Source organism: Ciona intestinalis, chromosome 5, assembly GCF_000224145.3.
Source record: "Ciona intestinalis chromosome 5, KH, whole genome shotgun sequence".
Taxonomy (NCBI): domain Eukaryota; kingdom Metazoa; phylum Chordata; class Ascidiacea; order Phlebobranchia; family Cionidae; genus Ciona; species Ciona intestinalis.
This window is the reverse complement of record NC_020170.2, coordinates 1,812,057-1,837,033: the sequence shown is the minus strand read 5'-3', so window position 1 is coordinate 1,837,033 and position 24,977 is coordinate 1,812,057. Positions and strand designations below refer to the sequence as shown.

Genomic DNA, 24,977 nt, shown 5'->3' with positions numbered 1-24,977 from the left:
TAAAAATCCGTCACGACAATTTTATTCGTTTTGCAACTTTTTTACGCTTGTCCCGATTATGTTTTATTTGGTGCGGAAAACCTACTGGAGAAAAATTAACTTGAAAGTGTAGGCTTCTCTCCAAAAGTTTCCGACATGGAGGACAGATAGAAAGCGTTTGAGACAAAAGTCTCCGTGACAAAAAGTTCTGTTCACGCATTTCTAGTTTTCAGGACAAAAATATCCAAGACGCCTACGAAAAGTGGCTAAAAAAATCCGAGGCGGAGATAAACGCTTTGAGAAAAAATGTCAGGGACAAAAATGTTCAAAACCTAGACAAAAGTATCCTGGACAAAAAGTCTCCGAAATAAGCAGACATGTCTTTGCGAAGTCATTACTGATTCATTTATTGCAGATTGAACAAATAGAAACAACGACAAAAATACTGAACTGATAAAATATCGGACAAATTCAACGATGAACTTTTTCAAGTCCACTTAATTGTTTATATAGGAACTTTTTAACGATACCACTTCATATGTAGAGTACTGTGGGGAACATGGGAGAACTTTAGCACATAATATCCAAACTTCCTGATCGTGTTTTAAACATTTACCAACGGTCTATGGGAGTCGTAAGGATACAGTTTTATATTACTTCAGAGTTCCTTTAGTTTATACCAAATCAGACGAGAAAATGGAGTGAAAAGGTGTCCCATCTTCCCCGATCATACTATATAACAATTGATTCTAAAGAATTAATTTTTAAAATGAACTACAGATTGCTCAAAAGGGCGAAAAGGCAGTGTGATCCCTATATAAACAAAAGTGTGAAAAGTTTGTATCATGAGTGTTTTGTGTGAGATATGTCTTTTTATATATGAATCATGCTAATAAATAATATACTCAGTAACAACAGGATGCTGACATTTAGAGAGCTAAACTCTATCAATGTAAGTGACGTCATTTAACGATTACGTCATCAAATATGACGTCATCAATTCAAATTGACTAAAATCTCGAATCTGTGATAGCTATACTTGCTTATATACACTTTCGACGAATGTCTTTTACTACATTTCGTTAATATAAGTTTGATTGACACGATGTAACGACAACGTGACGTCACCGTGACGTCATCAGACACACCTTGGAACTTTTGGAGCACCAGACGAGGTCTGATCACGTGAACTTGTAGGAGGAACTTGATTGGATGAAATAGTAGCTTCTTGAGGCCAGGTATTGTATGAGGTAACATCATATTCGACAATGCTTTTTGTTACGTCACAACAACATGACGTATAAGCTGTACTTGTTTTTTCGAGGTAATAAAATAAACTTCCGAGTATATATGAATGTCCTCTCTACCGTACGCATTGTAGTTAATCCATACTGCTCATACAGCGAGGTTGAGATCATATAGCGAAAGGCAGGTTGTAACAATGGCTTCATTCTTTGTTGGACAAGGGAGCGCTCTGATTAGATGATTGCGAAGAAACGCCACCGGCACTGTTACGTGACTGATCCATCATAGCGCCTGGGATCGGCGGAAATAAACGATCTTCTGCCACCAATGCCTCGTCAGGGTTTAACCCGGGCACGACACCTTGAAGTTAGAAGTTAGTTAGTATGAAGCGATTTACAGTCACTTTATGTGATGTAGTAAGATGGGACACTTTTTTATGCCCTTCTCGTCCCGTTTGGAAGTACACAGAGAACAACCAAAGAATTATAAAACCGTACGATTTCCATATACCATTGTTAAATGTTTAAAACACGATCAGGGTATTTGGATACCATGTGCTACATGTCTTTTATCTTACTCCACAGTACTATTTTTTAAAACAGATATATATATAGTACTGTGGCGTAAGATGTGATACCGTTAGCACCTAAAACCCATATTTTATGACGGTGTTTTGAATAATTAACAACGCTCGCTGGGCTGCGGGTATATAATTATGTTCATACCCTTTATTTACTACCAAACTACGAGAAAACATGCCTTATCTAATATCACTCTATTATAATAGTAGCAGAATGAATCTAAAAGGAGACCATTGGGTTCGGAGCCCGGCGACGTCACATCCATAAAAGGAAAAAAAAACTTACACAAATACCGCAAACAGCACTTGGTAACATGCAAGCCTAAGCAAGAGGTGTATAAATCCACCATATGTTATTATGCAAAACAAAACACCGTGTTTATAACCCGCAAAGTTAACCCTTCACGAGGATTAGGAAGTGTCAGTGATAAATTAACTGAAAGAAGCAATACCGGCAAAACGACGGTCGTTACAACCGTGATACAATCAATAAACCCAGCAGTAGACATACAACGGATGCTCATTAACCATAAATTAATTACCGGTAATTGGAGTTTAACATTTATGGAACAACAGTGACATGCTTCAGCACATTGAAATTAAACGCTGCCAGAAATTTTGTTCTTGAAAAACACGATGTGTTTCATTTTTGTTAAATGCGTTTCCGTACAACGACAGTCTTTATAGCACGGGTGTCCTACTGTTTATTTATTTCGTGATTTATAACTGTATATATTTCGTGTATGTTTTATTTGATTTTTAATATATTTTTTTATTTTCTGTATGGTCGACAAATTAGTCAACCCACTATTTACGACTGGGTTGGAGCAATGTCCGTTAAGTGTCTCATACGTTGTAAATAGTAACAGGTTTTTAAATTTAGTATCTTTCGGTAAGAATCGCTCGGGCGTCGAACATGCCCACGGTATGATGTTAGTGTTATATAGTAGGGTGGGAGAAGACGAAGCATCTTTAACACATAATATCCAAATATCCTGATCGTGTTTTAAACAATTAACAACTGTCTATGGGAGGTGGGAGGATACGGTTTTATAATTTTTTGAATGTTCTTTGTTTACTACCAAATAGGACAAGAATATAAAATGAAAAGGTGTCCCGTCTTCCCCACACTACTTTATGCTAGTATTAAATGTGCTACTACTACACAACAATAACCTACTTTGAAGCCTTTCATTTGAAAGCATAGGATGGTAGTCGGCAGATTGGTTTTCCACTTGACCGTGTGACCATCGCTCTGCAGCGGCATCGTGCGGAGAGGTTTGCTGTTGATGAATACTTGGTCGTGTGGTGGCGCCAGAGAGACCGGACTGACCAAGCGCCATGTGAGATACAGAATGCGGATGATAACTGAGAATCTACAAAAATATATAGTTTGATCGTAAATGTGTATGTTAAGAATGTTTAAGACTTAATCTTAGACAGTAACGCCCATTAACACTATGCCACACATAAAGTTAAGGTTATTAAGTAACAATAAACATGTAAGTAGCATTGAACATATTGTATCTCTGTATGCGGGTCGCATGACAAAGTATTATTGGCCGTTATAAGGTTAAACAAAACAAACTAACTGTTTCAATCAACCATATATATTTATAAATCATATCACGAAGTAGAATTTCAGTGACTTAAAAAACCAAATGCTTACAACACACAGTAGTTTTTGTTTGGCCATTTAAAAAAAATGTTTCAAAATAACTAGTTAAACCATATACGAAATAATACAGTCATTTAGGATAAGAAGATACCGTTAGCATATAATATCCCATATTTTCTATTCGTGTTTTAACAGGTAACGACGCTTTTAGACCCGTAGGGGTACAAATACGGGTACGATACAAATGACCATCTTGTCCAACCTACGATAAAAAAAATAGAGACTGTATAAGCCTACCTGACTTGGTGTATGCTTGGCGGCTTCCGCAGATAGACAAGCGAACTGAGCAAAATCTTTTAAATCTTGCCGCGGGTGATAAAAAGACTGCGTAGCCCCATAAGGAAAATGGTGGCTTTGCTGAAGTACTGGGTGCCATGGTGATGAATGAGAACCTGCATGATAAATGTAGTTTACGTTGCGTGACTTCATTTCGTGCTTACTTCGATCGAACGCGACAGTTTTAAACAAGGCAATTAATTCATGTGTTTATATGGCGTTGAACCCAACTCATACTATAGCCTATATATGTAACATAAAACAATTTGATTTATTCATTCGATTACTATAACGACGAGTCGACGACCATATAACTAAACAACGAAAAAGTGGGACTTGACAACAAAATGTTACTCGTTAGAACATGCTATATATATACATTTGTATACATACAGTATTAAATAAAACAAATTACTATTTCTTCACAATATTAAAACGAACAACTAAATAAATATTTTAAAAATAGTGAATTTAAAAATGATCAAAATCATTTCGTACAGTTAGCGTTAAACTGCAAACGTAACTAATGTTACTTAAAATTAGTGGAAACAGCAAGTTTTCTTACCTTGCAAGCGCGGAAATGCAGATACTGGTCCACTGGTTGAGCCAGGCGTACTTGGCGGTAACATTTCATTCCCACCGGATCCTATTAAATGCAAAAATTATGCCGTTATTTTGTTTCAATGCAAAGTCATACTGTTGTATATAGTACTGTGGGGAAAGATGGGACACTTTTAGGACATAATATCAAAACATCCTGATCGTGTTTTAAACAATTAACAACGGCCCACGGGAGTCACGAGGACACGGTTTATAATTATTTGAATGTTCCTTGTTTATTACCAAATAAGACGAGAAAAAAGGACATCTTTCCCCACCCTACTGTACAAAGCCACATAAATAATGTTGTAATTAACCTATTCTATTTTACGTAAGTAAAAGGAGCTTTTTAAATGTATATATAGAAAAAATTAGGGTTAATAGTTAACTGAAAGGCAAATTTGGACGGCTAACGTAGTATGCACAATTAACTTAATATAAAGTGCCATGGCATTTTAGACAATGACTCACCCGGTGACGTAACAGAGGAATGGCCACCATTTAAATCAGGCTGGGCTCGAGTTGTTTTAATAGTTGGAGACTGCAAAGGGCTTCCTAAAATCGGTGAATGCGTTAGGTATAGGAATTTAAACCATTTTAGATCATTACAGTATTGCTGAAATCTTTTTTCTTTGACATGCATTCTGCTTTTGAGTGCGTGAATAAGATTGTGGCTTTGGTAGTACATGTGACCCCAAAGTATGATCAGTCCGTTTGCTTACATTGTCAAATTCAATAAATATGGAAACAAAAGACGGATAAGTCCGCGTAAACGGAACCAAATGTTTGTTTTATGTAAACTTTATAATACGTGCGTCCTCTTTACTTTCAAACTACTGAAAAATATTAAGGTCGAATTTTTGCGAGTGGTTGTAATTTTATATTGATGAAAAATTTAGTCTTTAATTTATATTTTCATCGCCTTCTAAATATACAGGTCTTAATATTTTTAACGTGAAAAAAGTGACCTTCTACTTACGTGTGTTAGTTATATCTTTAGACGGTTTTATATTTTAGGAGAGCCCGTCGGGTTTTCATGTCCATTTTTAACTTAAAAAGAATAATGCTGAATCGAATGCAAAAAAAAGGATTTTTTAATTACTTTTATTTTAACAACCTGTTAGTGGCCGTTGGGTTGGAGCAGTGACCGCGATAAACGCCTTGCCCAAAGACATAGCCTACGCAATGGTAGCAACATCAAACAACGGACCAGGAATACGAAATAGGATACCAGGCTATATAACCATTGTACCACGGCGACGGGTATTTATAATAGTGTGGGAGGAGATGGTACACCTTTTCATTTCTTTTGCCTCTTTTGGTAGTAAACAAAAAATGCAAATAATTATAAAACTGTATTCTCACGAATCCGATATAGACCGTTGGTAACTGTTTAAAACACGATCAGGATATTTAGATGGTATATTTGCTAAAGGTGTCCCGTCTTCCCCATCCTACTATATTACAAAAAACACATCTCACCATGCCAGGAGTGGTGTGAGCTCGGAGGACGATTATAAAACGTCTCCGCATCGTTCTCTCCTCCGCTCTCGATCCCATTAACCTCCTCTGCTGACATGGAACTTCCGGATGATTTCAACCTCTTTGTTTGGGAATGCCTGGAAACAAAAATATACTGTAAATTTATTTCGAACACTCGGTATACTGTGGACAGGTTAAAAATGCTTTTTATCTCTGTTCTACATTATGATGTTGTATAGTACTGTGTGGTAAGGTGGGGTATAGTTAGCACCAAAAACCCATATTTTTATTCGTGTTTTTAACAATTACCAATTCCCTTTTAGAATCGTGGGCCTATGGTTATACAATTCTGTAAATATTCTTTGTTTGCAACCAAATGGGAGGAGTGAGAACAATATCATGCCCTACTCTACTAAAAGTACTTTAGATTATAAAAAGGCATTCTTTTTTGTGAAAAAGTGCGTCTGTAATCAGCTATTACGCGTCTAGCAAGTATGTAAGTTGAAACGTTCGTTTCTTTTACCAAATATGTGTGTCAATAGTTTCCGTTCCCATTCAGGTGTATTGGTGCAGATATTAATAGAAGCAATGCTCACTTTTAAATATAGTTTGAAACATTACAATTCAACACTTCGGTTATTTAGGGGCAATTTGTCTAAGAAAAGTTTTTCAAACAAAAACAGCGTTTCATGTATTTATGCATCGCTGTTACCGCAAAAGTTAATTAAATATTTTCTAAAACCAACGTACTTATAGTTCGTAAGTTTAACGCACTTGTATAAACAGCACAATTATGGTAGAATAACACACGCATATTATGCTCCCATATTAAATTAACTCCTAAAAAATTCCATCGCTTATTAAAAATACCACACCATACTGTTCCATAGTTTTACGACCTATTTAAAGCTAGAACAAAGCGGTATATGCCTGCGCTGCCTTGGTCGTAATTTTTGTATAAAATTTAAAAAAATTAATTTAAGAAAATCAGATTTTGGTACACTAAAAATTATCGTTTGAGGGACTTACCCGGGTTGCTGACGTATCACCAAGGGGCTGGGGGGAGGAACACGGTTGTCATGGTGATGACTTGCGTAATAATACGAGGAACTTTCTATTGAGTTTCCCATCCCAATATTATGTATGTCACTGCTGATTATTGGGGCTGTATAAATATAAATTGTTAATATACCATAAAATATGTTCATTTGGTGGAGGTAAAACAAATAAACGAATTCACAAACAAAGTTTCTTAAAAAAACACGAGCAATAAACGTTTTTCCTAATAAAAAAAAAACTATGAATCCCCGTATTGTCGAATAAAGAATCTATATACCAAACAGTTTCTCACTTTTAGCGATTCGGTAAATCTCATGGACTCCGAAAACACCACTTGTTTTGAATGCTCGAGTTGCTCCGACAACTGTGAAAAAAGAAAATATAAATTAAATCGAAAACTATCAAAGATTGCACAAAAATCTTGTTCAGTTCGAATTTTTAAACGCGGGAATTTGTCTTTCGGGCATTTTTTTGTCTTTTTTTTGTTAAAACTTAAGATGTTTTATTGGGCAAGCGCCACAACAAAACAGTTAAGAAGTGTTCGTTTTAATTTCTATTGATCAAAGTTTTTAGGTTCTTGATATTTTCTTTTGGTCAAGGTTTTTAGGTTCTAGATACGCAAGTAAAAAGCAAATTTCACTCTAACTTGCGATTGAAGTTTTGTGTTTTTAACCGAAAACCAACAACCCGCATGGCAAGTTCAATCGTCAAATTAAAAGCACTTTGCTTGATGATTTGGGTTTGGGAGGTTTACTATTTCCGCACGATGATTTACCCCAAAAGGCAAGGGCCTTGTTATAGTGTAGATCAAAGCTAAGAGCGACGGGCCTTTGGGTTTCGAGACAAACCGATGTTTAAAATTAAACTTGCCCACCCAGCTGCGCGAGAAATGTTGCCTAAAATAAAACGAAATTCAAAGTCGTCGCTCAGTTGTCCCGGAACTTCAATTAAAGTTGTTGTTGTGTGTACATTCTTACGTCACAAGGCACGCAAAACAGTCTCCGAAAATCACGTGACATTTTATGGGGACACCTGGCACAAACTTTAGGACGCTTGAGTGGTCTCAGATGACGCGGCTAAATATGTGAATGACGTTGTTACATGAGGGTGACGAGACGGTTTAGTAATTTTATCGGCATTTTAGATCAGTTATCGAATAAAAGCAGCGGTCCGCCAGTCTTTCAGCAAGATTTTTGTAACGTAAAATTTTTACATCACTCCCGCAAGGATTACAACATTTTTTTACAGCAACAGCTGTTTAAATATACAGCAGAACTTTCAAGCATCTGTCACAACACAGTGCGCTGTAAAATTTTGTAGAAAAATATCCGCATTGTGGTTTTTACTGCGCTGTTTGTGTATAAACCGTGAGAATATTCATACCAATTAAAGCGATTAACGCGCGTAAAAATGTTTAAAAAACTATTAAACGAACATTGAAGTAATTTTTCGTTGAATTTAAAATTTAAAACCTCTTATCTGTTTTTAAACCTTACCATTTTCGCGTTTTTTTTATATATTTTCGAAGCATGTTTCAACGAATTTACAAAGAATTCAACTTCGCATGTGAATTGTGTGAGATCAATACAAAATATGCGAAACGAACTTGACCCGGGGTCAAATAGCTTTACCCCTTCGTCTGAATGGGGCTCGGTGTTCAGTAGAGCATGAAATGTAGGCGTACTTAATGCTTCCATAGTTATAATCATTTAACTAAGGTTCTACTGCTTGGGTGTTTAAATTGATAATATAATAATGAATCAAATTATAAAATTAATTTATCTTAAATTGTCCCGTGGCGAGTGTGAAATATACTCGGTACAGCGGACGCCATTTTAGTTTCATTTAATCCAGAGCTTGAATCACGAATGAATCAAAACGATTTAAATCAAAATGAAGAACGGGTTGGAAAAATCTGTTCGGCATAAGAGAACTGTAATAGCAGTTGCGAAACACTACATTATTCTGAACTGGAATATACTTTAAGAATGGCGACAAAAAGTTGTTCTAGTTCCATTAAATACGCGGTTAGTGGTTTACTTGAACTTCCTGAACGCTATAACACGTATAGGAGAGGCCGGCTTAGTGCTACAAGAACTGAACCGTTCAGTAGATAATGGAACAAAACTAGGTATTAACAGCCATTATACATTCCGTTACGGAATACAATCTATATATGAGACATGTATATTAGTTCTAAACATTTTCCTCAATTTTTCGCATTCCGCGATTTTTGTCATGACTCAACATAATGTGAAACGAAAGTAGACCAAGTTTATAAACCAAGTATGAAAGTGCAAAGTTTATGGCGTAACAATCACTAACGTAGCATCAATTTCTGCGCAACAATGGGTCCTGTTACGTAACAATATCCATCTGATTGAGCTTTGTTCTGTCATCAGTTCGATAATGCGGTTAACCCCGGAGAGATTTAAAGTCTTCAAATATTTATAATTGTTTAATGTCAGAAGATTAAAGGCCAAGTAAGCTCTTTGTATCAGCCGCAAATTTTTTCGAAATGTTTTTATTTTTCTTATGAAGGTTACCACTTTTTTAAAATGTGTTGAATAAATGAAAAAAGATATCACTATTTTCGAAGCCATTGTTGTATCCATTATAAAGAAAAAACATTCTAAAAAGCAAAAAAATGTAAAATCTTGTACATATACAAATAGATTTTACATTTATTGGGTATTTTGTTCATATTAAAATAAAATATATCTAGTTGCATTATAAGCATTCTATGTAGTTTAAACTATAGTTTAGCAAACAACCTAAAATTACAAGGGAAAATTTTGAAATTTAGGATTTTATTTTTTATAAAATCCCATTTTTAATTTTGAAATTTAGGATTTTATTTTTTATAAAATTCCATTTTTTATTCGGTTGATTATTTTCTTCGTGCGTTGAATATATATGCGTATACATGGATCGCACATATTCCTAAAAATATCATGGTGGGATCAAATAGGACGATTAATTGTACAACCGTAGCGTCGCGACCCTAAAATAGCGTTGTCAATAGTTGTCAATAACACGATTATGAAATATGGGATTTAGGTGCCAACGGTTTCCCATCTTACCCCACAATATACATCAGTAATATTTCATAACTCACCTTTACAAATATCTTCTCTTAACGAGTCTTCTTTGTCGTCATTTGCCCCTAAAACACAACGGTCAAATTAAATATTTTTATTTAACTTTTGTCGCGGGCTCATAACGTCAAACTCACAACAAAATCGAAACTTGAACTTAGATATAGTAGGGTGGGGAGAGACGGGACACTTTTTCATTCTAATTTTTTTGTCCCATTTGTTAGTATAAGAACATTCAAAGAATTGTAAAACCGTATCCTCACGACTCCTGTAGACCGTTGTTAATTTAAAACACTATCGGGATATTAGGATACTGTGCGCTTACGGTGTCCTATCTTCCCCCACCCTACTGATGTATAAACAGTAACGGATACAAGTTACAGTATTTCAATTTTTCCACAATTGCACTAAACATATAATTTTCATACCTTCGTCTTTGACGTAATTAGCAAGGTACAGGTCCAGCTCCTTTACAGTAACACTAATATGATAAGGTTGCACACAAAGGCCAGCATTCTGTCCGCAAGCATGTGACTTGCACAAGCGTTCTCCGTCAGTCGACTCGAGGGGAAGTCCCCGAAACAGGATAATCATCACCAAGTCAAGTCTCCAAACCTGGATGATAATAATTGTAAACGATTATTAAACTGCATGTCAATTTGTATTTTTTTTTATGCAATGTAGCATTGTAAACTAATTGTCTGGGGGTAATTAACATTAGACTTTTTTTAAATAAATAATTTTAAATTCATTTTTTTTATAATACTTCTTTTTCAGAATATATATATATATGTGTATTTTTCCTGCTAAAATATTATAATTTTAGTAAATATTTTGTAAATGTTAAGTAAATTATAAAATAGGAATTGAAAGGTGCAATGTGCTGTGACCTTAAGCAGTTTAAGAACCGCTCGGAATAATATTTAAATATATTTTGCGGAATATCGTTTAAGCGATTTGACGTGGATGAATGTGGTCTAAGCTGGAAAGGAAAGTGTACATAACACTATGGAAGCAGTTCGTCGTTTGATTGGATTAATTTTTCATAATTCCTATGGAAATGAATCGATTTTATTCCGAGATCGATGTTTCCAAACTCGGTGTAAACTGAGATCCATCCTGGCGTTTTATCGCGTTGCTGTATGACGTCACAGAGATGCATTATACCCTGCAGCGGTCAATCGCATCCGGGTCTAATTGTTACAGAACAATAGTCCGCGGGAAGTTATACAGACACGAAACACGAGCGACTGCTCTCGAAAATTTGGCGATCCGCCATTGGCTGATGGTGTTTTGATTGACAGGCTACCTATTTCAGGGGAAGTTGATTTTTTAGCTTTTAAAATATTTTATCCCGAAATTAGATCAGTTGTAAATTAATCTGTGGCTATATTTGTTTTTTTTTTATTAGGTTTGTGTACTTATATATACACACACGGTATGTAAGTCGAACTTTACTTTTTTTTATTAACTCAAGGTTGCTTTAATTCGTGTAAACTGTAAATAAATTATACGTGCGGTTCGGACCGCTAATCCAGCTTAACTTTAGCCTAGAACCTAATTCTTGATATTTCGCATAAATTCCTCAGCAGTCAATGTTGAGTTAACCAGTCGCGTGTGTTGTTATGCAAGCAAATAAGCGAATTCTGGAATTAAAAACAAACGCTTGCCGTAAATTTACAATATTTACTGTAAGCGCGCCCAGTAAGACAAAGACCCTATTGTGACGTAATTTTGGCCTTCGCAGAATGGACCTGGCGACATGTTTAAAGCGATTTCAAGTTCTTTGTAAATACATTACCGCAAACTTGGTTATTTTTACGTAAGTATTAAAATGCGATTTGGCGATCATTAAATAATTACGGATTAAAAATTAATCCGGCAAGAAAACCCGATTACGAGGTTCATGAAAATTGTGGCACCAAATGAAAAAATATTGCTTAAACAAATTTATTCTTTTTTGGGTAAATCTTTTTTTTGACTCGTGTACATATACGTATAAGTTTTAATAATTATAAAAAAAATATTAAAATAATTTTAGGACCACAAACCTTATCGGCTTGTCGAAGACAATCAATTCTACGGATTTTTCCTTTCTGGTCAGGATTGGATAAAATGCAACAAACCGACTTCTTGCCAGTGATGGTTAAAACGAAATCTTCCCTGTATTCTGGTCGAATGTCTTTCCTCAGCTTTGCGAGAAGACGAGAGGCCCATTTTTGTTTCACCTCCGGTTTTTCTCGGAGGAGTTCCTCTTTGACGGCCTGCTCCTCCGAGGGACTCATCCGCTTTTCGTGTTTTTTGAAATATTTTCGTTTTCGCGCTTGTAGGTTGAACCATGTGTATGCGAAGCTCTTTACGTGTGGCATCAGTGCTTCAATGAAGGGGTGAAATTCGTCCTGGATGGAACAAAACGAGTAAGGTGGCGTATCATAGGCCAACATGGCCGCTGTAGATGGGCAAATGCCCGGGGCGACGCTGGCGCTTTGATGCCGATGTCTGCCGTAAGGAAATGCTGAAACGTGAGACGAGCCTGGGAAACCCTCGGCGGGCTTACCGAACTCAAATCTCGGCGTCAGGGTGCCGGGATTGTTTTGCGCGTTCGCGTAACCTGCTTGATCCTCCACGAACTGGTGGCCCTGTGTTGTACTATGGACGAACGCCGAGCTCGGTAGGAACTGCGGATACCGCTGCGCCGCCGCTGCTGCCGCCACCGCCACGTTGAAGTTATCTGGCGAAGCAACCGGTGGCGAATTGACCGAAGTAAAATGCGCGGACGCGGTCAGGTTTCCAACGATGTTTTGAAGCAATTGGGAATGTCGTGGTTGAGGAAAAAACACCGATCCTTGTTGTTGAAATGCCTCTTCGTCCACCGCACAGTCGGATCTTACTCTGTGTGGTTGGTCGTGCAGAAAACGATTCCGCAATTCGTTTGCGGAAAGCGCGGATTCGTCGACGGAAGCGCAATGCCCGCGACTTCTATAAGCGTCCTCCCTCCACGAACGATGCTGGATATCGGCCTGAGGGAAAATGGCGTCGATTCCAGCCGTTCCCGCGCTGTAACTTCGCCGGACAGGCTCGTGTGGTACTTGCTGCTCGAAGTGGTGTCGATCTGGGAAGCCCTCCGTGTTTCGCGGGTCGAACCGAGCTTCGAACCCGCTATCGGGAACTTTAGGCTTAACGTTCCGGTTAAATGTTTTGGAAGCGATGCTTGCCAGCGAGTGGCGACGACCGATAATGCTTACTGGGCCTGCCAATGGGATCTCACCAAACACCTGACCAACGTCACTCTGCTGAACGTCGTTATAGTATTGCGACGTCACAGAATGGTTTGGCGTCACGGTCAGCGTTGCAGATTCAAGCACAGCGCTCATTCCCCTCACGTAACATGGGTAGACCGCTCTTTTTCCACCAAACAAACAAGTATTACGAAATAGCCTATCAGTGATTAATGTCTACGCAATGGCAAGGTTTGCATCTACAAAACAGAAACTTGAGTATAACGAGATGCCGCTAATTGACCAAAAAACGTTATACCCCTTTCAACATTCCTGATATCCTATACTTCATAACACATAAAGGAAACATTAGCGTAGGAAACATTAATTTCGGCCAATTATCAAATTACTTAAAGTACAACGTGTTTATCCACGTCCGCTCGTCAACGCTTCTAGTCAAAACATGTAGTTTATCAGATCACGACGTGACATTATATCTTGCATTTATAACTGGTACATCACTGGTAGACGACCAAAACAGACTTGGCAGGCGGCCCGAATCCGGTCGGATTTTATTTCTGTCCAGCCACACCACGTTCAAATAGATTAACAGCTCATTAGTCGCTTGCACCGCGACGTCGATTAATATTTTATAAATTCAACAATTTAGTCGAAGTCTCTATTTCGGTGGAGATATATAGCAACGAAACACGCATTCTCACCACGCAATAACAACCGCAGCCAACGCTGTGAAATTGGATCACTCACTTTGAGCCTTTGCTCGTGGATGAGAGAACGGCGTGGTGTGAAACACGTGGCATCACTTTAAAGAAACCAATACGCATCGTGAGAATCAAGACATTATTAAAACACAGCAATCATGCTTGTGAAACATGCTATCCGTCAATTCGCCGCAATAGTAATCAAAACCTTTAATTACGCATTGCTATACCATTGAAATTATATTACCTGTATACCTCGACCGCGCTAACTCTTTGCCTGCGTTTGAAAGATAATTACTTCGTGAACCAAGCCCCTGGCAATACGCACCCTATATAGACTTATACTAACTTCATTTTTTTTCATGTTTCCGATGTAATAGCAGCAAGTACTAAGTTGAAATGGAAAGCCGACTTTGCTCAGTCCCGCAGGGAGTCTAAATGGAGCAGCACATTAACACAGCAGCGAGCGCGGCGCCACATTCTCAGTATAAGGCTTATTTTTGCTGATCCATTTTCAATCAGCAGTGACACGTCTACCGTTTAATGCACGCCCCCCTATATTTTGTCGGCGGTAAACGCCCGCGACTGGCAGCTCCAGTGCTCATGGGTAGAAATACATGTACAGCGTTACAGGTACGGCAACCTCGTTGGTCTAAGAGAGCAGCAGGCAAATCAATTAGGCGCCATTCCTCTTCATAACTTCGATCTTTGGTGTCATATTCTGGACGGGGCCGTATTTCATAATCATTTATGACACAACAAGGATTTCTTTATGAGAACATAATAACACACTCTACTTTAATGGATTCGAATCGATAGTGCCTTCATAAAAACGTCACCCGATGTAACATAGAACATATATGACGTAGGTTAGGCCAGTTCAAATTGCGTGTGATGGATCAACCGGTGGTCTTCGTTTTTTTTGCGGCCATGAAATAAAACTTAAAGAACAAGCGATGACGTCATAGTAAAATGACGTAATACCTACCAGCGAACGGCTCCTTATGACAGCGTAAGTGAGGAAACTTGCTCGGTGGGCATTTTGATCATTTCATAAGCGCAAAGTCGATCGTTGGCTTAAACCCGTGACAATTACAGCCCGTATTAGCATTGACCGACCGATAGTGGACCTTCAACGTCATTCAAAGCCCTTTCGAGGCAAAAATATTCCAGCGCCATTTATCTAGAAAGGACAAAACCCTTACAGAATACCCCTATTCTACTGCGCTGTTGTCTAAAAAACTGCTTTGCTGTAAGTTGCGACTTAAAGTAATCAAAAAATCCAATGGAACTAAATTCTATTCAAGTTCGTGCGACATGGCCTTGCACCTTGTGGGGAAGTATCTATAACATTTTAAGCGTATTGACCCAGAGCGCTGGTTGTCTCCGGTATCCTAAAAAATAGGTGCGTGCAAAACGTTTTTCAACCGGTAACGTGCAAAATGCTAACGGGCGTAATATATATCAACGTATGGCAAACAAAATGCATTTCAAACGCATTTTACTGCTGAATTAAACAAAAAGATGATGGCATTGTAACTGGATCTTTTCTAAATAAAATTAACCTTAGAAAACGATTTATGTAAAAAGTTAAGTTCGGGGCTTATAGTTTGATATTACTTGGACTTTATAATAAAATAAGTTCATGTTAAAAGCTCTGCATGATGATGATGATATTATGTAATACTGTGGTTTATAAAAAAAGAGGGAATTACTTTATTATAAAAAAACTCCCTGTGGGGGAAGATTGGTCTATGGGACACCTTTAGTACAAAATAACCAAATATCCTGATCGTGCTTTAAAACAACTAACAACGGTCTATGTGAGCCGTGAGAAAAAAGTTTTGGAATTATTTTAATGTTCTTTGTTTACTATCAAAGGGGACAAAAAATAGAATGAAAAGGTGTCCCATCTTGCCCCACCCTAGTATATAAAATATAGTACAAACCGTTTTTTTTTTTTTTTTAATTTCAGAAACAGCTGAAATTAAAACTATGTTTTATCTAGGCTTGCTGTAATTTTACCTGTACCTAAAGTTCCCAATTATTACCAATCTTCTAATTTAATGAACGCAATCATGCATGAAAGTACGCTTCTCCTTTCAAGTGCGTATGCCTCGTCCTCGCTTTAGCAATTTGCTTTTTTTATTTTGGCAATACGCTTCAATGAGTTACAACTCAATTCTATTTTTGCAAATTCTAATTTAATTTTTTTTAGCGCTTTTGAGTTCGTGCCCGCCTACGCGAAAAAAAATCTCATTTTGTGCTGGTCTAATACAGCGACTGAAAAATGTACCTAATCTCGTCTGTCTGCCACGTATATATAACAATCACTAACACTGAGTGTTAAAAATACAGGTTAGTTGCCGACCTACATACATGTTACCAACTTCTGAAGTGGCCTTGGCGTGTTCCCCGCTACTATAACAACAAAGTCGCTGACCGCTACATGAGGTGCCGGCCTCATATACCTGTTGGCTTTTAAAATTCTTTCCACGGACAATCAAAATTACAAGACATGCTAAAACTATCGCTCCATCTCGGCGTGTAAGCGACAAATTAGGCGGCTATATTTAAGCCGCCACTAAACTAACAAACTTCAAGCTTGTAAGAACGGGTCACGTCTTAAGCACGGGTGACCGCTAAAAAGAAAAAGCAAAAGACTTCTTACACACCTTAACATTGTCAGTTGAGTTCTTTTGATAAAACAAAACAGAAAGTTAATGAAAATTGCGGTCTGGTTGGCGACAGTTAATTTAATCAAATTCAATTCTCCCTCCTGGCCATTTAAACCTTGCAAACTTTTTATTTTGCTTTAATAGCAGCGTACAATACAAATAATGTCTGTTTGGTCATAATATAAACAACAATTGAAAGTCGAATTGTACACAAACAAAGTACTTGAACAGGAAACAAAGAATATTCTGACTCAACAAAATGGCCGCCGATTTCAACTGCAAAAGAACAGACAGTATGACGAAACAAACGATGCGGAATGACGTTGCAATGAATAATGACTCTTGTTTGCTGACTAGGCTGCAGCAATCGCTGTTTAATAAATACAATTTGTTCCTGCCCTAACGATACTTAAATGCGTTACAACCGCCTAATTTAATTGCCTAGTTAATCACACTCAATGCTTAACACTTAAGTAACTTCTGTTATAAACTTTGATTTTATTTGCTTTATCTTTTAGATGTGGTAAAAATAATACTACTACGTGTAACTTCATCGAAATTACGAGTTACTACAAACAGGGAACTTATCAATAAGTTTTTAAAAAAACGCTAGATGAAAAAACTCGAACTTAATACATTCGTTCAAAAATGTTAAATACTTTAACATATTGCTAGAAATTGAGCTGTTTAGAAAATACGTTCAAGATTTGATGAGCAAATAATCACTCACATCTGCCTATCAGTAACCAACTCTGCCGCCAGCCCACAACTTGACGCTTCAATACACACTGCGCCTTTTTCCCGTCACAGCAAAACTACAACTTCGACCTTGAATTCACTTTAAACAAGTTCGCTGTGAGCGCCATACCTTGAATTTATAAGGCCCGAGACTTTTGCAAGGCAACTGCAAAAGCAGTTGCGACCTTCCCGAAAACTTATTGCTTTCAAATGCCTATGAGTTTGATTTCAGCCAGCTGATAACATGGCGTCGCGGTTAAGCGCTGCCACAAAGCAGTAGGTGATGTCATAATAGTAGGCTGCTGTTGATTGGCAGTCTGGGATTCGAGTTTATTTTGTTTTGAAAATGCCGGCTAGAAGAGAGAAGCATTTGCATGAGATTGGCAGTTGGTTCGGTTCTGTTTAAAATGCCTACGCAGTATATATCGCAATTATTCATGTCATATTGTCGTGCGTTTGAAATTTTTAAATTTTTGAGCGTTTTATTTACGTTATCACCCGTCCGAGCGCAAGCCGCGAGGGGCTGAAATGAATTTTACAAACCGCAGGACCTGGTCTGAGAATAAAATAAACAGCTAAAAATTACGTTAAAATTTGTCCCGCACCGCGCTCGGCTGGCTGGGGGTTAAGAGTGTACGTTGCGGTGCGCTTTGTTTAGGGAAAACTAGCTGTGCGGCGCTGTATGAAGCGGCAAGAGCCCCGAAAAGACTTTTAGCTAATTAGCCGACAAGTAAGCGGCGCATAGATGCAGCATCTCCGTTCAGCGAATACGTCTACTTAAGTAATCAGGATCGCATCTTTTGATTGGCTGATCTTATCTCGAACCACGATTCCCCCCTCATGAAGGCGAGCATGATTAAATTCGTTCTCTCCCCGCAGTTTGTAAATACGCATCTCTTCCAAGTAATAGAGCTCTTTTAATTGTGTCGGAACACAAAAAAATACGCAATAACTTTTTACAAATATTTTGTTCACCGGTTTTACATAATTCATGAATTTTTACTTTCATATATGTTTAAAGTAACAGCCATCAATCAAGAGAAAGGTTATTCCGCAAAGCTCGCTTCACCCCCTAAAAAACTTTATGATGAAAGCAAACTTGCCGCTGTCACGTGACCGTACTCAATTATGGCAAATAATCTTCTGTTGCGTCATAATCAGGAGCCACAGCGGAATTTAGTTCGAAAGGTTAAGTGCATTAATAGGCACACCTGTTACGTCACAATACGATCTATTATGGAAAATATAATTCAGATTAGCAAAGTTTTTAACAAGTCCTTATAAGCCACATTAATATTGTATTACGCGTCAAGTGCATTGCTTACAGAGAATAAAATAGGCGCCTAGGGATTTTCAAACACGTTTCAAATACTTCGATACTTGATAAGTGGTTGTTTATAGAATACAAAGAGCCGTTGTACAAGCGTAGGCGAACATATTGCAGCAATAACCTCAATTAACCCTGCCGTTTCCTTTGCTTACTATTTGCGGCAAAAATGGGGCGTCGAAGTCAAGTTAAGGGCGTTTTGAGGGAATTGCCGGAAATAAGATATGGCAAGCTTCCGAGTGAGAGAGTTTGGGATAAAGGTAATCCCTAATACAGTTTTTAGTGTATTTAAAATAGGCTTGTCTTTATTGATGAAGTTGCGACTTAAGATTCAGGCGTTTTTGGATGCGGTGGTTTCTAGTATATAGTAGGGTGGGTAGGAAGGGATACCTTAAGCACATAATGTTTAATTATCCTGATCGTGTTTTAAACAATTAACAACAGTATGTGGGGGCTGTGAGGATACGGTTTTATAATTCTTTAAATGTCCTTTGTGTACTTTCGATTGGGACAAAAAACAGAATAAAGAGATGTCCTACCTTTCACACCCTACTATATTATATTATCGATTTTCGCTGTGGCTGCATCGTTATTTAAAACAGGATATTTTTTTACCTTTTTGCTTGTTTTTTTTCGTTTATAAACACGTTGTAGTTGCGTTATACAAGACAAATATTATTTTACAATAAAAGAAAGGCGCTAATTAAGCCAACGTCATACAGCTTTAAATTATTTATCCGTGAAATTGCTTGTAATGATAAAACAAACCGCAAATTTTGATACTTATTGTGGAAGAATAAACGAGTTATAGGTGACGGAAGTCAGATCGACTTTTTTCTCAAGTAACCTTAAAATAAATTGTTTCGCTGTGGGGCACGGTTGGTGCTGCAATGCGATGTAACAGCATTAGATGACAATGATGCATTGTTACGTATGTAACCCTGCAAAGACCTAGACCACGTGATCCCATTGTGTATTCTCGAACACGACCCATTTAAAGCGGGAAGTAAGGGTCAAAGGTCAAGTTCGCCCGGCAATCGACCAATCAAAAGCACTCAAAACTTCGACGACTTCCCGTGGCTTTGTGTTCTCGATTCCGTAGCGTTTCCTCGCGGTTCTAATAATAGCGCAGCCGGAAAACCCTTCGTTTCGACGACGTTCGCACCTGTATTTAGCGTTCGCTGTAACATCTACGACAGCAGAGGTGCATCGCGTGTTCTGTGACGTCATAATCGAGTTGGTTTTGACGTCATCAATCGACGACGTATAACACGCTCCTCAAGTGACTGTTGACAAACGAAACATAACGCCGAGCGAGGATGCACGGGAAAAGAGAAACGGAAAGAGAAAGAAAGAGAAAAAGCTGGAGGAGTGGTGGGAGAGGAGCAGGTTTGTCTGGCAAAACGGTTCAAGTTTGCTGGAAAGAGCCGAACTTGCGTAGACAGCTTGTACGTGACTTGGCCGGCATCCAAGTAACTTGAACGAGCACGATACTTAAGTTAGGTCCACTCGAATGATGAGGGCTATGGACAAACTATTATTCCGTCATAATTCGCCTTAGTCGAACGCGAAGTAAGGCGGGAGTTCGTTTTTCTCCAGAAATTTGAACAGAGGAATTTTAATCACTACTTCGTCTGTTTATCTTGGCTTTCACTAGAAACAATAGGCCGCTAAGCTTTCTTTGTGATGTCATATAACTCCTTCTGTACGAGACATATTTACACCTGGTATTACATTCTTGCTTTTTTAATATTCTTTGCTAACCCCGTACAAAAAATAAAAATTAGGTTATCTCGACGTTCTTTAAAAAGGGAAAGCACCTAGAACAAATCCTACGCGATTTCATTTAACGACTGTGGTAACTATTAAAACAAAACTCTGTAAAATCATCAGAGATCAGCTGTCTAAACTTAACTAAACATTTTTGTTTTCCTGCACAAGTACATTTCGCCGTAACAAGAAACGACAGTCGTACAGCTAAGTCTGAAATATGTCTGTCGCTCGGACGAAATACTTCTGTCTTGAAACAAATATTCTATTTTTAGCGATCACTCGTAATCGTTCGCGTCGTAAAATATTTGCCAAGTTCAATACACGTTGCTGCGACCACTCGACCATGACGTGTGGTGTGCGGTTCAAGTCTGCGGCGGGATCGGATTTGCGCCCTGTCATTATTGTGTCATTGGGTACCGCACAACGCGGGGTGGTTGGATAAAAATCGACGTCGGCCAACATCAACGCGATGATAGATGACGTCACGAAAAGAGACAAAGCACGTGGTCTGTTAATGAACTTAGAATTTAAACAACCGGATTCGGAAATTTTTAGTATGAAATTAAAATGCAAAATATTTTCGGTTCATTTCGAAAAATAGAACGGTATTGTTTTACATTATTGCAGCCGTAAAGCGAGACTGCTGTCGACGCATGAGGACCGGCTCGGTACAGGCCTCGGGGCAGTACACCAGCACATTCTAGACTGTCCGTTAGTCGATTGCACTTCTCAGAATTGTTTTTATGTAAGCAAACCTACACACGAGGCTCATACGATCATTGCAAAAAGAAGGTCGGTTTTTAAGATTAAATTTACCTCGGATTTACCGGAAAACTTATCAGTATGATATAATGCGAAATAAAATCCGTCCAAATTTGAATTTTTAAATGACATTGGATTAAAACTGTTTACATATTTAATACAATAAGCAGAAATTTTAAACGTCAAAGCTTATATCCATCAATTTGAATAAGATTGTTTTTTTCACTGCTGCATATTTGTAAAAATATTCTACTGATGTTAATTTAAAGTGGCCCGGATGGTTCCAATGCTCAACGCGATAATTTACTACTGGAGTACAGGGCATTATCTAACCACAGCGCGTTTGTACTATAATCTTATACAGAATAATCCTCTTTCTTCTACGTTTCCGAAAACGCGTGAAAAACAAACGCACGGAAGTTGTAAAAATTCGAAGCACTTGTCAATTTGACAGGATGTGAAATTAACGTTTCACATAAATAGTTTTGTAATGAGTGTTTGCTATGTGTTTTGTCTACGCTTGACAGACGTTGTTATGTGGCAGATATTACCCCAGTTGCGGCGGTCTGAAGCATAAGTGCAAATACGCTTATAAGTTACAATACTGTATACCAAATACAGAGAAATTTTACGCCATGTACTATTTGAAAATTTCACTTTACCTATAAGTGTTAAACCTAAGGTTAATCGGCTGACCTCGCACGCGTTACCGCTTCTTTAAATCCTGGGCATTCACTGACCAGACATGACCCTCTTGACCCGCACTGAACTTACTTTGTCAGGCGTAAAGTCAGCAGCCAGTGGTTGCCACAATTATGTTTCAATTTTGCTTAATTTTAAGAACGAAGTGAAGTCGTTTCAACGTGAGAGTGAAAAACTAATTTTGTCGAACGCCTCCGACCCAGAAGTAATAAACAATTGGCTGGCCAATAGCTGAACGCCGCACGCAGCACAATCGGCAATTGGGCGACCATGTTGGGCAATAGTTTGTTCGAATAGCTAAATGTACATGTACTAGCTTATATATAAGTATTACATAACCTTGATGTCGTTTAATGTTACGTAGAAATTACGGAAGGGATAAAAAGAGTCGCTTACCCCAGCACTCGATAAGAAATCCCCAGGAACCCCATATTCGATGCCCCCAGTAATACCCGGATGTTGGGTAAGTGGGTATTCCCCTTTTACGGAATAATCAGCCTGTCCCCTTAAGAGAGCCTGCTCTAGCGCCATCTTGCGTTGCTCCATGGTTGCTTCATGGTACATGACGTCATTGTGGTCGTTGTATACGTAGGGGTGATGACGATGGAGTGACGTCATAATGCTGTCCACGTGACACTTACGTCACTAATCACACCAGGTCACCATTATTACGTCAATACTAGCGACCTAGTGCGTCAAATCTAAAAAGAACAAATCGAAAGATAAGTTCACGTGGTCACTAATGTTCCACAATACTCTGCCAATTACGATGGCGCCGCTGAAAGCAACCTTCAACTTAACGAAATCTCCGGGGAACCGCGGACCTTTGATGGTTGCTTGAAAAGATCGCAGTATGAAAGGTATCAAATTTTTGCCATAATTCCCCAGTCCCTATTTATTGCTCGCTTTTAATTTTGTGTTAATGTTTGCTGGACGTATTCACGTTATTCGAAAACACTTGTCAAAAACGCGACCGACGACATCATTAATCGAGTCATTCAATCGATCTTCCTTACAAGTTAATCAATCTTGCATGCACGCTTTGTGTATTTAAGACTTACTCTCGAAATTGCAAAACTTTTGCCACTACACACTTGTCTTTGCGTCAAAACCAAGTCCTGATCTGCTATGAGAGAAAAGTAAACAAATTGAAACCACAAGAATTCAACTCGATGTTTGTTCGACTAAAGACACGATAACTTTACCCAAATACTCTAGCCTTGCTGTACTTGATCACTTTTCCCTGAGATAATATGACGTAAGTCACACTGCGAAAAAGTTGGCCCTGTTCCAAAATACAGAAACCGCTCAACAAAACTTGAACGTTCGACTGTACTCATGTGCCAAGCCACGTTGAGGGAGTATGTGTGTTCGCCCTTACTTTGCGTGCGACTCGCTCTACCAACTTATCAAGTCTGTACGTGTGTGTAATGCGCATGCGCGTGCGAGTGAAAAACACAAACCGAATGAACCGCTCGCCCTGCACGTTGAACTTGCCGACAAGATTCGATTTCAGTAATTTTTATTTGGCAATGGCAAACATCCAACTTTTAAGATGATTTTTGCAAAATATAAACAATTCCGATCAAATATAGGACCGTTTATCACCGCTCTATCAACAGCGCGAAAAAATTTATAACTTAATCCGATTTGGTCCAATAAAATTTTAAAATGATTTTTTGGCATAGTGCACGGTTTTTGAATGCTTACTGATTGATGCAAAATCGAAATAACGATAATAGATAATATATTGGTTAATAAAGAAAAATAGAAGAGCCTTGAATCCCTTGGTGAGAACGTGATCCTCAGAGACCGGACCATAAAACAAAAATGTTCGAAACGTATTTAAACTTGGCAATGGTCGACAGTATTGCTTGAGTAGGCTATTGGGTATTCTCATAGCAAAAGAAACCCATGTACAGAAAAGGTCAAGCGATACCCAATTCACGCGCTAATAAATAGCTGAATAATTTCGGCAACAAAGTTACGTAATTATAGAATGCTTTGAATTTGGTTTTGACATTCTAAAGGCTGGACTGCACAGTCTGGCTTTCGTTGCTGCATGGATGCCATAATTACAGCTGGAAATTTTTGGCTTGATTATGTCTGCTTGGCCCGCTCTGCCCCTTATAGAAGTATGTCTAAGCTAGCACAGTTACATGGGTTGTACCAATAACGCAACCTCTTCACTCGACCAATTATGTCCCAGATGAGATTAACATTTTACGAACCACTGAACACCGCCGACGGTCAAGTTTTCACCGGCTAAAGGTCAGAAATAAGCGCTGGGTTGGGAAGGTTATTGAATTATTGATATCCAGCGTGCCTTGAAATAGCTGCAAAGTTGTTGGTTATAATTTAGGAATGAAAAAGTAATGAAAATGCGGTCACAATGTTTGGTTTGGTAATAGTCACCCAAGAAATGAAACGATCGCAGTTTATTCGAGTTTTCGAAACAGCAGTAAAATACTCTCTATGGCTCCACCTAGTGGTTAAGTTTGACATAGCTTTTTTTCGTTCTGTTTTTACAATTTTCAAGAGTCATGTATTTATACATTGCTATATATGTGGAAACGACTTAACTTTAAATGAATTACGCGTAACTGTCCTCGAGTGGCGAAGAACGGGGTTGTTAAAGTTACAACGTATATGTGTAACTTTGTGGATAATTGTTTTTTGCCTGGCTGACATTCTGAACAACTCATTAGTCACCACTGGGTTGGAGCATTTGAAGTTAAGTGTCTTGCCCAAGCACATAATTGTAACCTCATCAAAACCATGTATATTTAGGTCGTAGTACAAGCGTTCCCACCAAACCGATAGATTGCAAATGGAGTTTAAAATAAACGCAATACAATAGCATGCATTATATTACCTTTTAAAGATATACTACAGCGGGGGGAAATGGGACAACCTTTCATTATATTTTCTCGACCGACTTAGAAGTAAATGAAGAACATTCAAAGAATTATAAAACCATGTACTCACTTACCCACAGTACTATACATTTATTAAATTACCCCGAAAAAATCTGAAAAAACGTTATTTGTCCGTACTGAA

General features: G+C 38.2%; 1 protein-coding gene across 2 annotated transcripts; it reads right to left on the bottom strand.

The window, feature by feature from the left end:
* Positions 1-361: 361 nt before the first annotated feature.
* Positions 362-23,448, bottom strand: LOC778689 (nuclear factor 1 X-type). 2 transcript variants are annotated; one of them, XM_018812033.2, is made up of 12 exons: positions 22,314-23,448; positions 12,049-12,396; positions 10,426-10,612; positions 10,018-10,065; positions 7,192-7,263; positions 6,870-7,005; positions 5,841-5,977; positions 4,830-4,913; positions 4,324-4,404; positions 3,720-3,874; positions 2,985-3,180; positions 362-1,584 (listed from the first exon to the last, which is right to left on the bottom strand). In XM_018812033.2, exons 1-12 carry the CDS (start codon positions 22,533-22,535, stop codon positions 1,427-1,429), a joined length of 1,824 nt encoding a protein of 607 aa, XP_018667578.1. In that variant the 5' UTR covers positions 22,536-23,448; the 3' UTR covers positions 362-1,426. The 2 variants fall into 2 exon arrangements, with proteins under 2 accessions (XP_018667578.1, XP_002119978.3); XM_002119942.4 differs by lacking the exon at positions 22,314-23,448 and having other exon boundaries at positions 12,049-15,518.
* Positions 23,449-24,977: the final 1,529 nt, after the last annotated feature.

Coding starts and splice junctions, on each gene's coding strand:
- LOC778689 (XM_002119942.4), bottom strand. CDS start 13,371: ATGAGCGCTGTGCTTGAATCTGCAACGCTGACCGTGACGCCAAACCAT. Junction 7,264..10,017: donor AAGAGAAGATATTTGTAAAG/GTGAGTTATGAA, acceptor CTTTTTTCACAG/TTGTCGGAGCAACTCGAGCA. Junction 5,978..6,869: donor GTGATACGTCAGCAACCCGG/GTAAGTCCCTCA, acceptor TTTTGTTTCCAG/GCATTCCCAAACAAAGAGGT.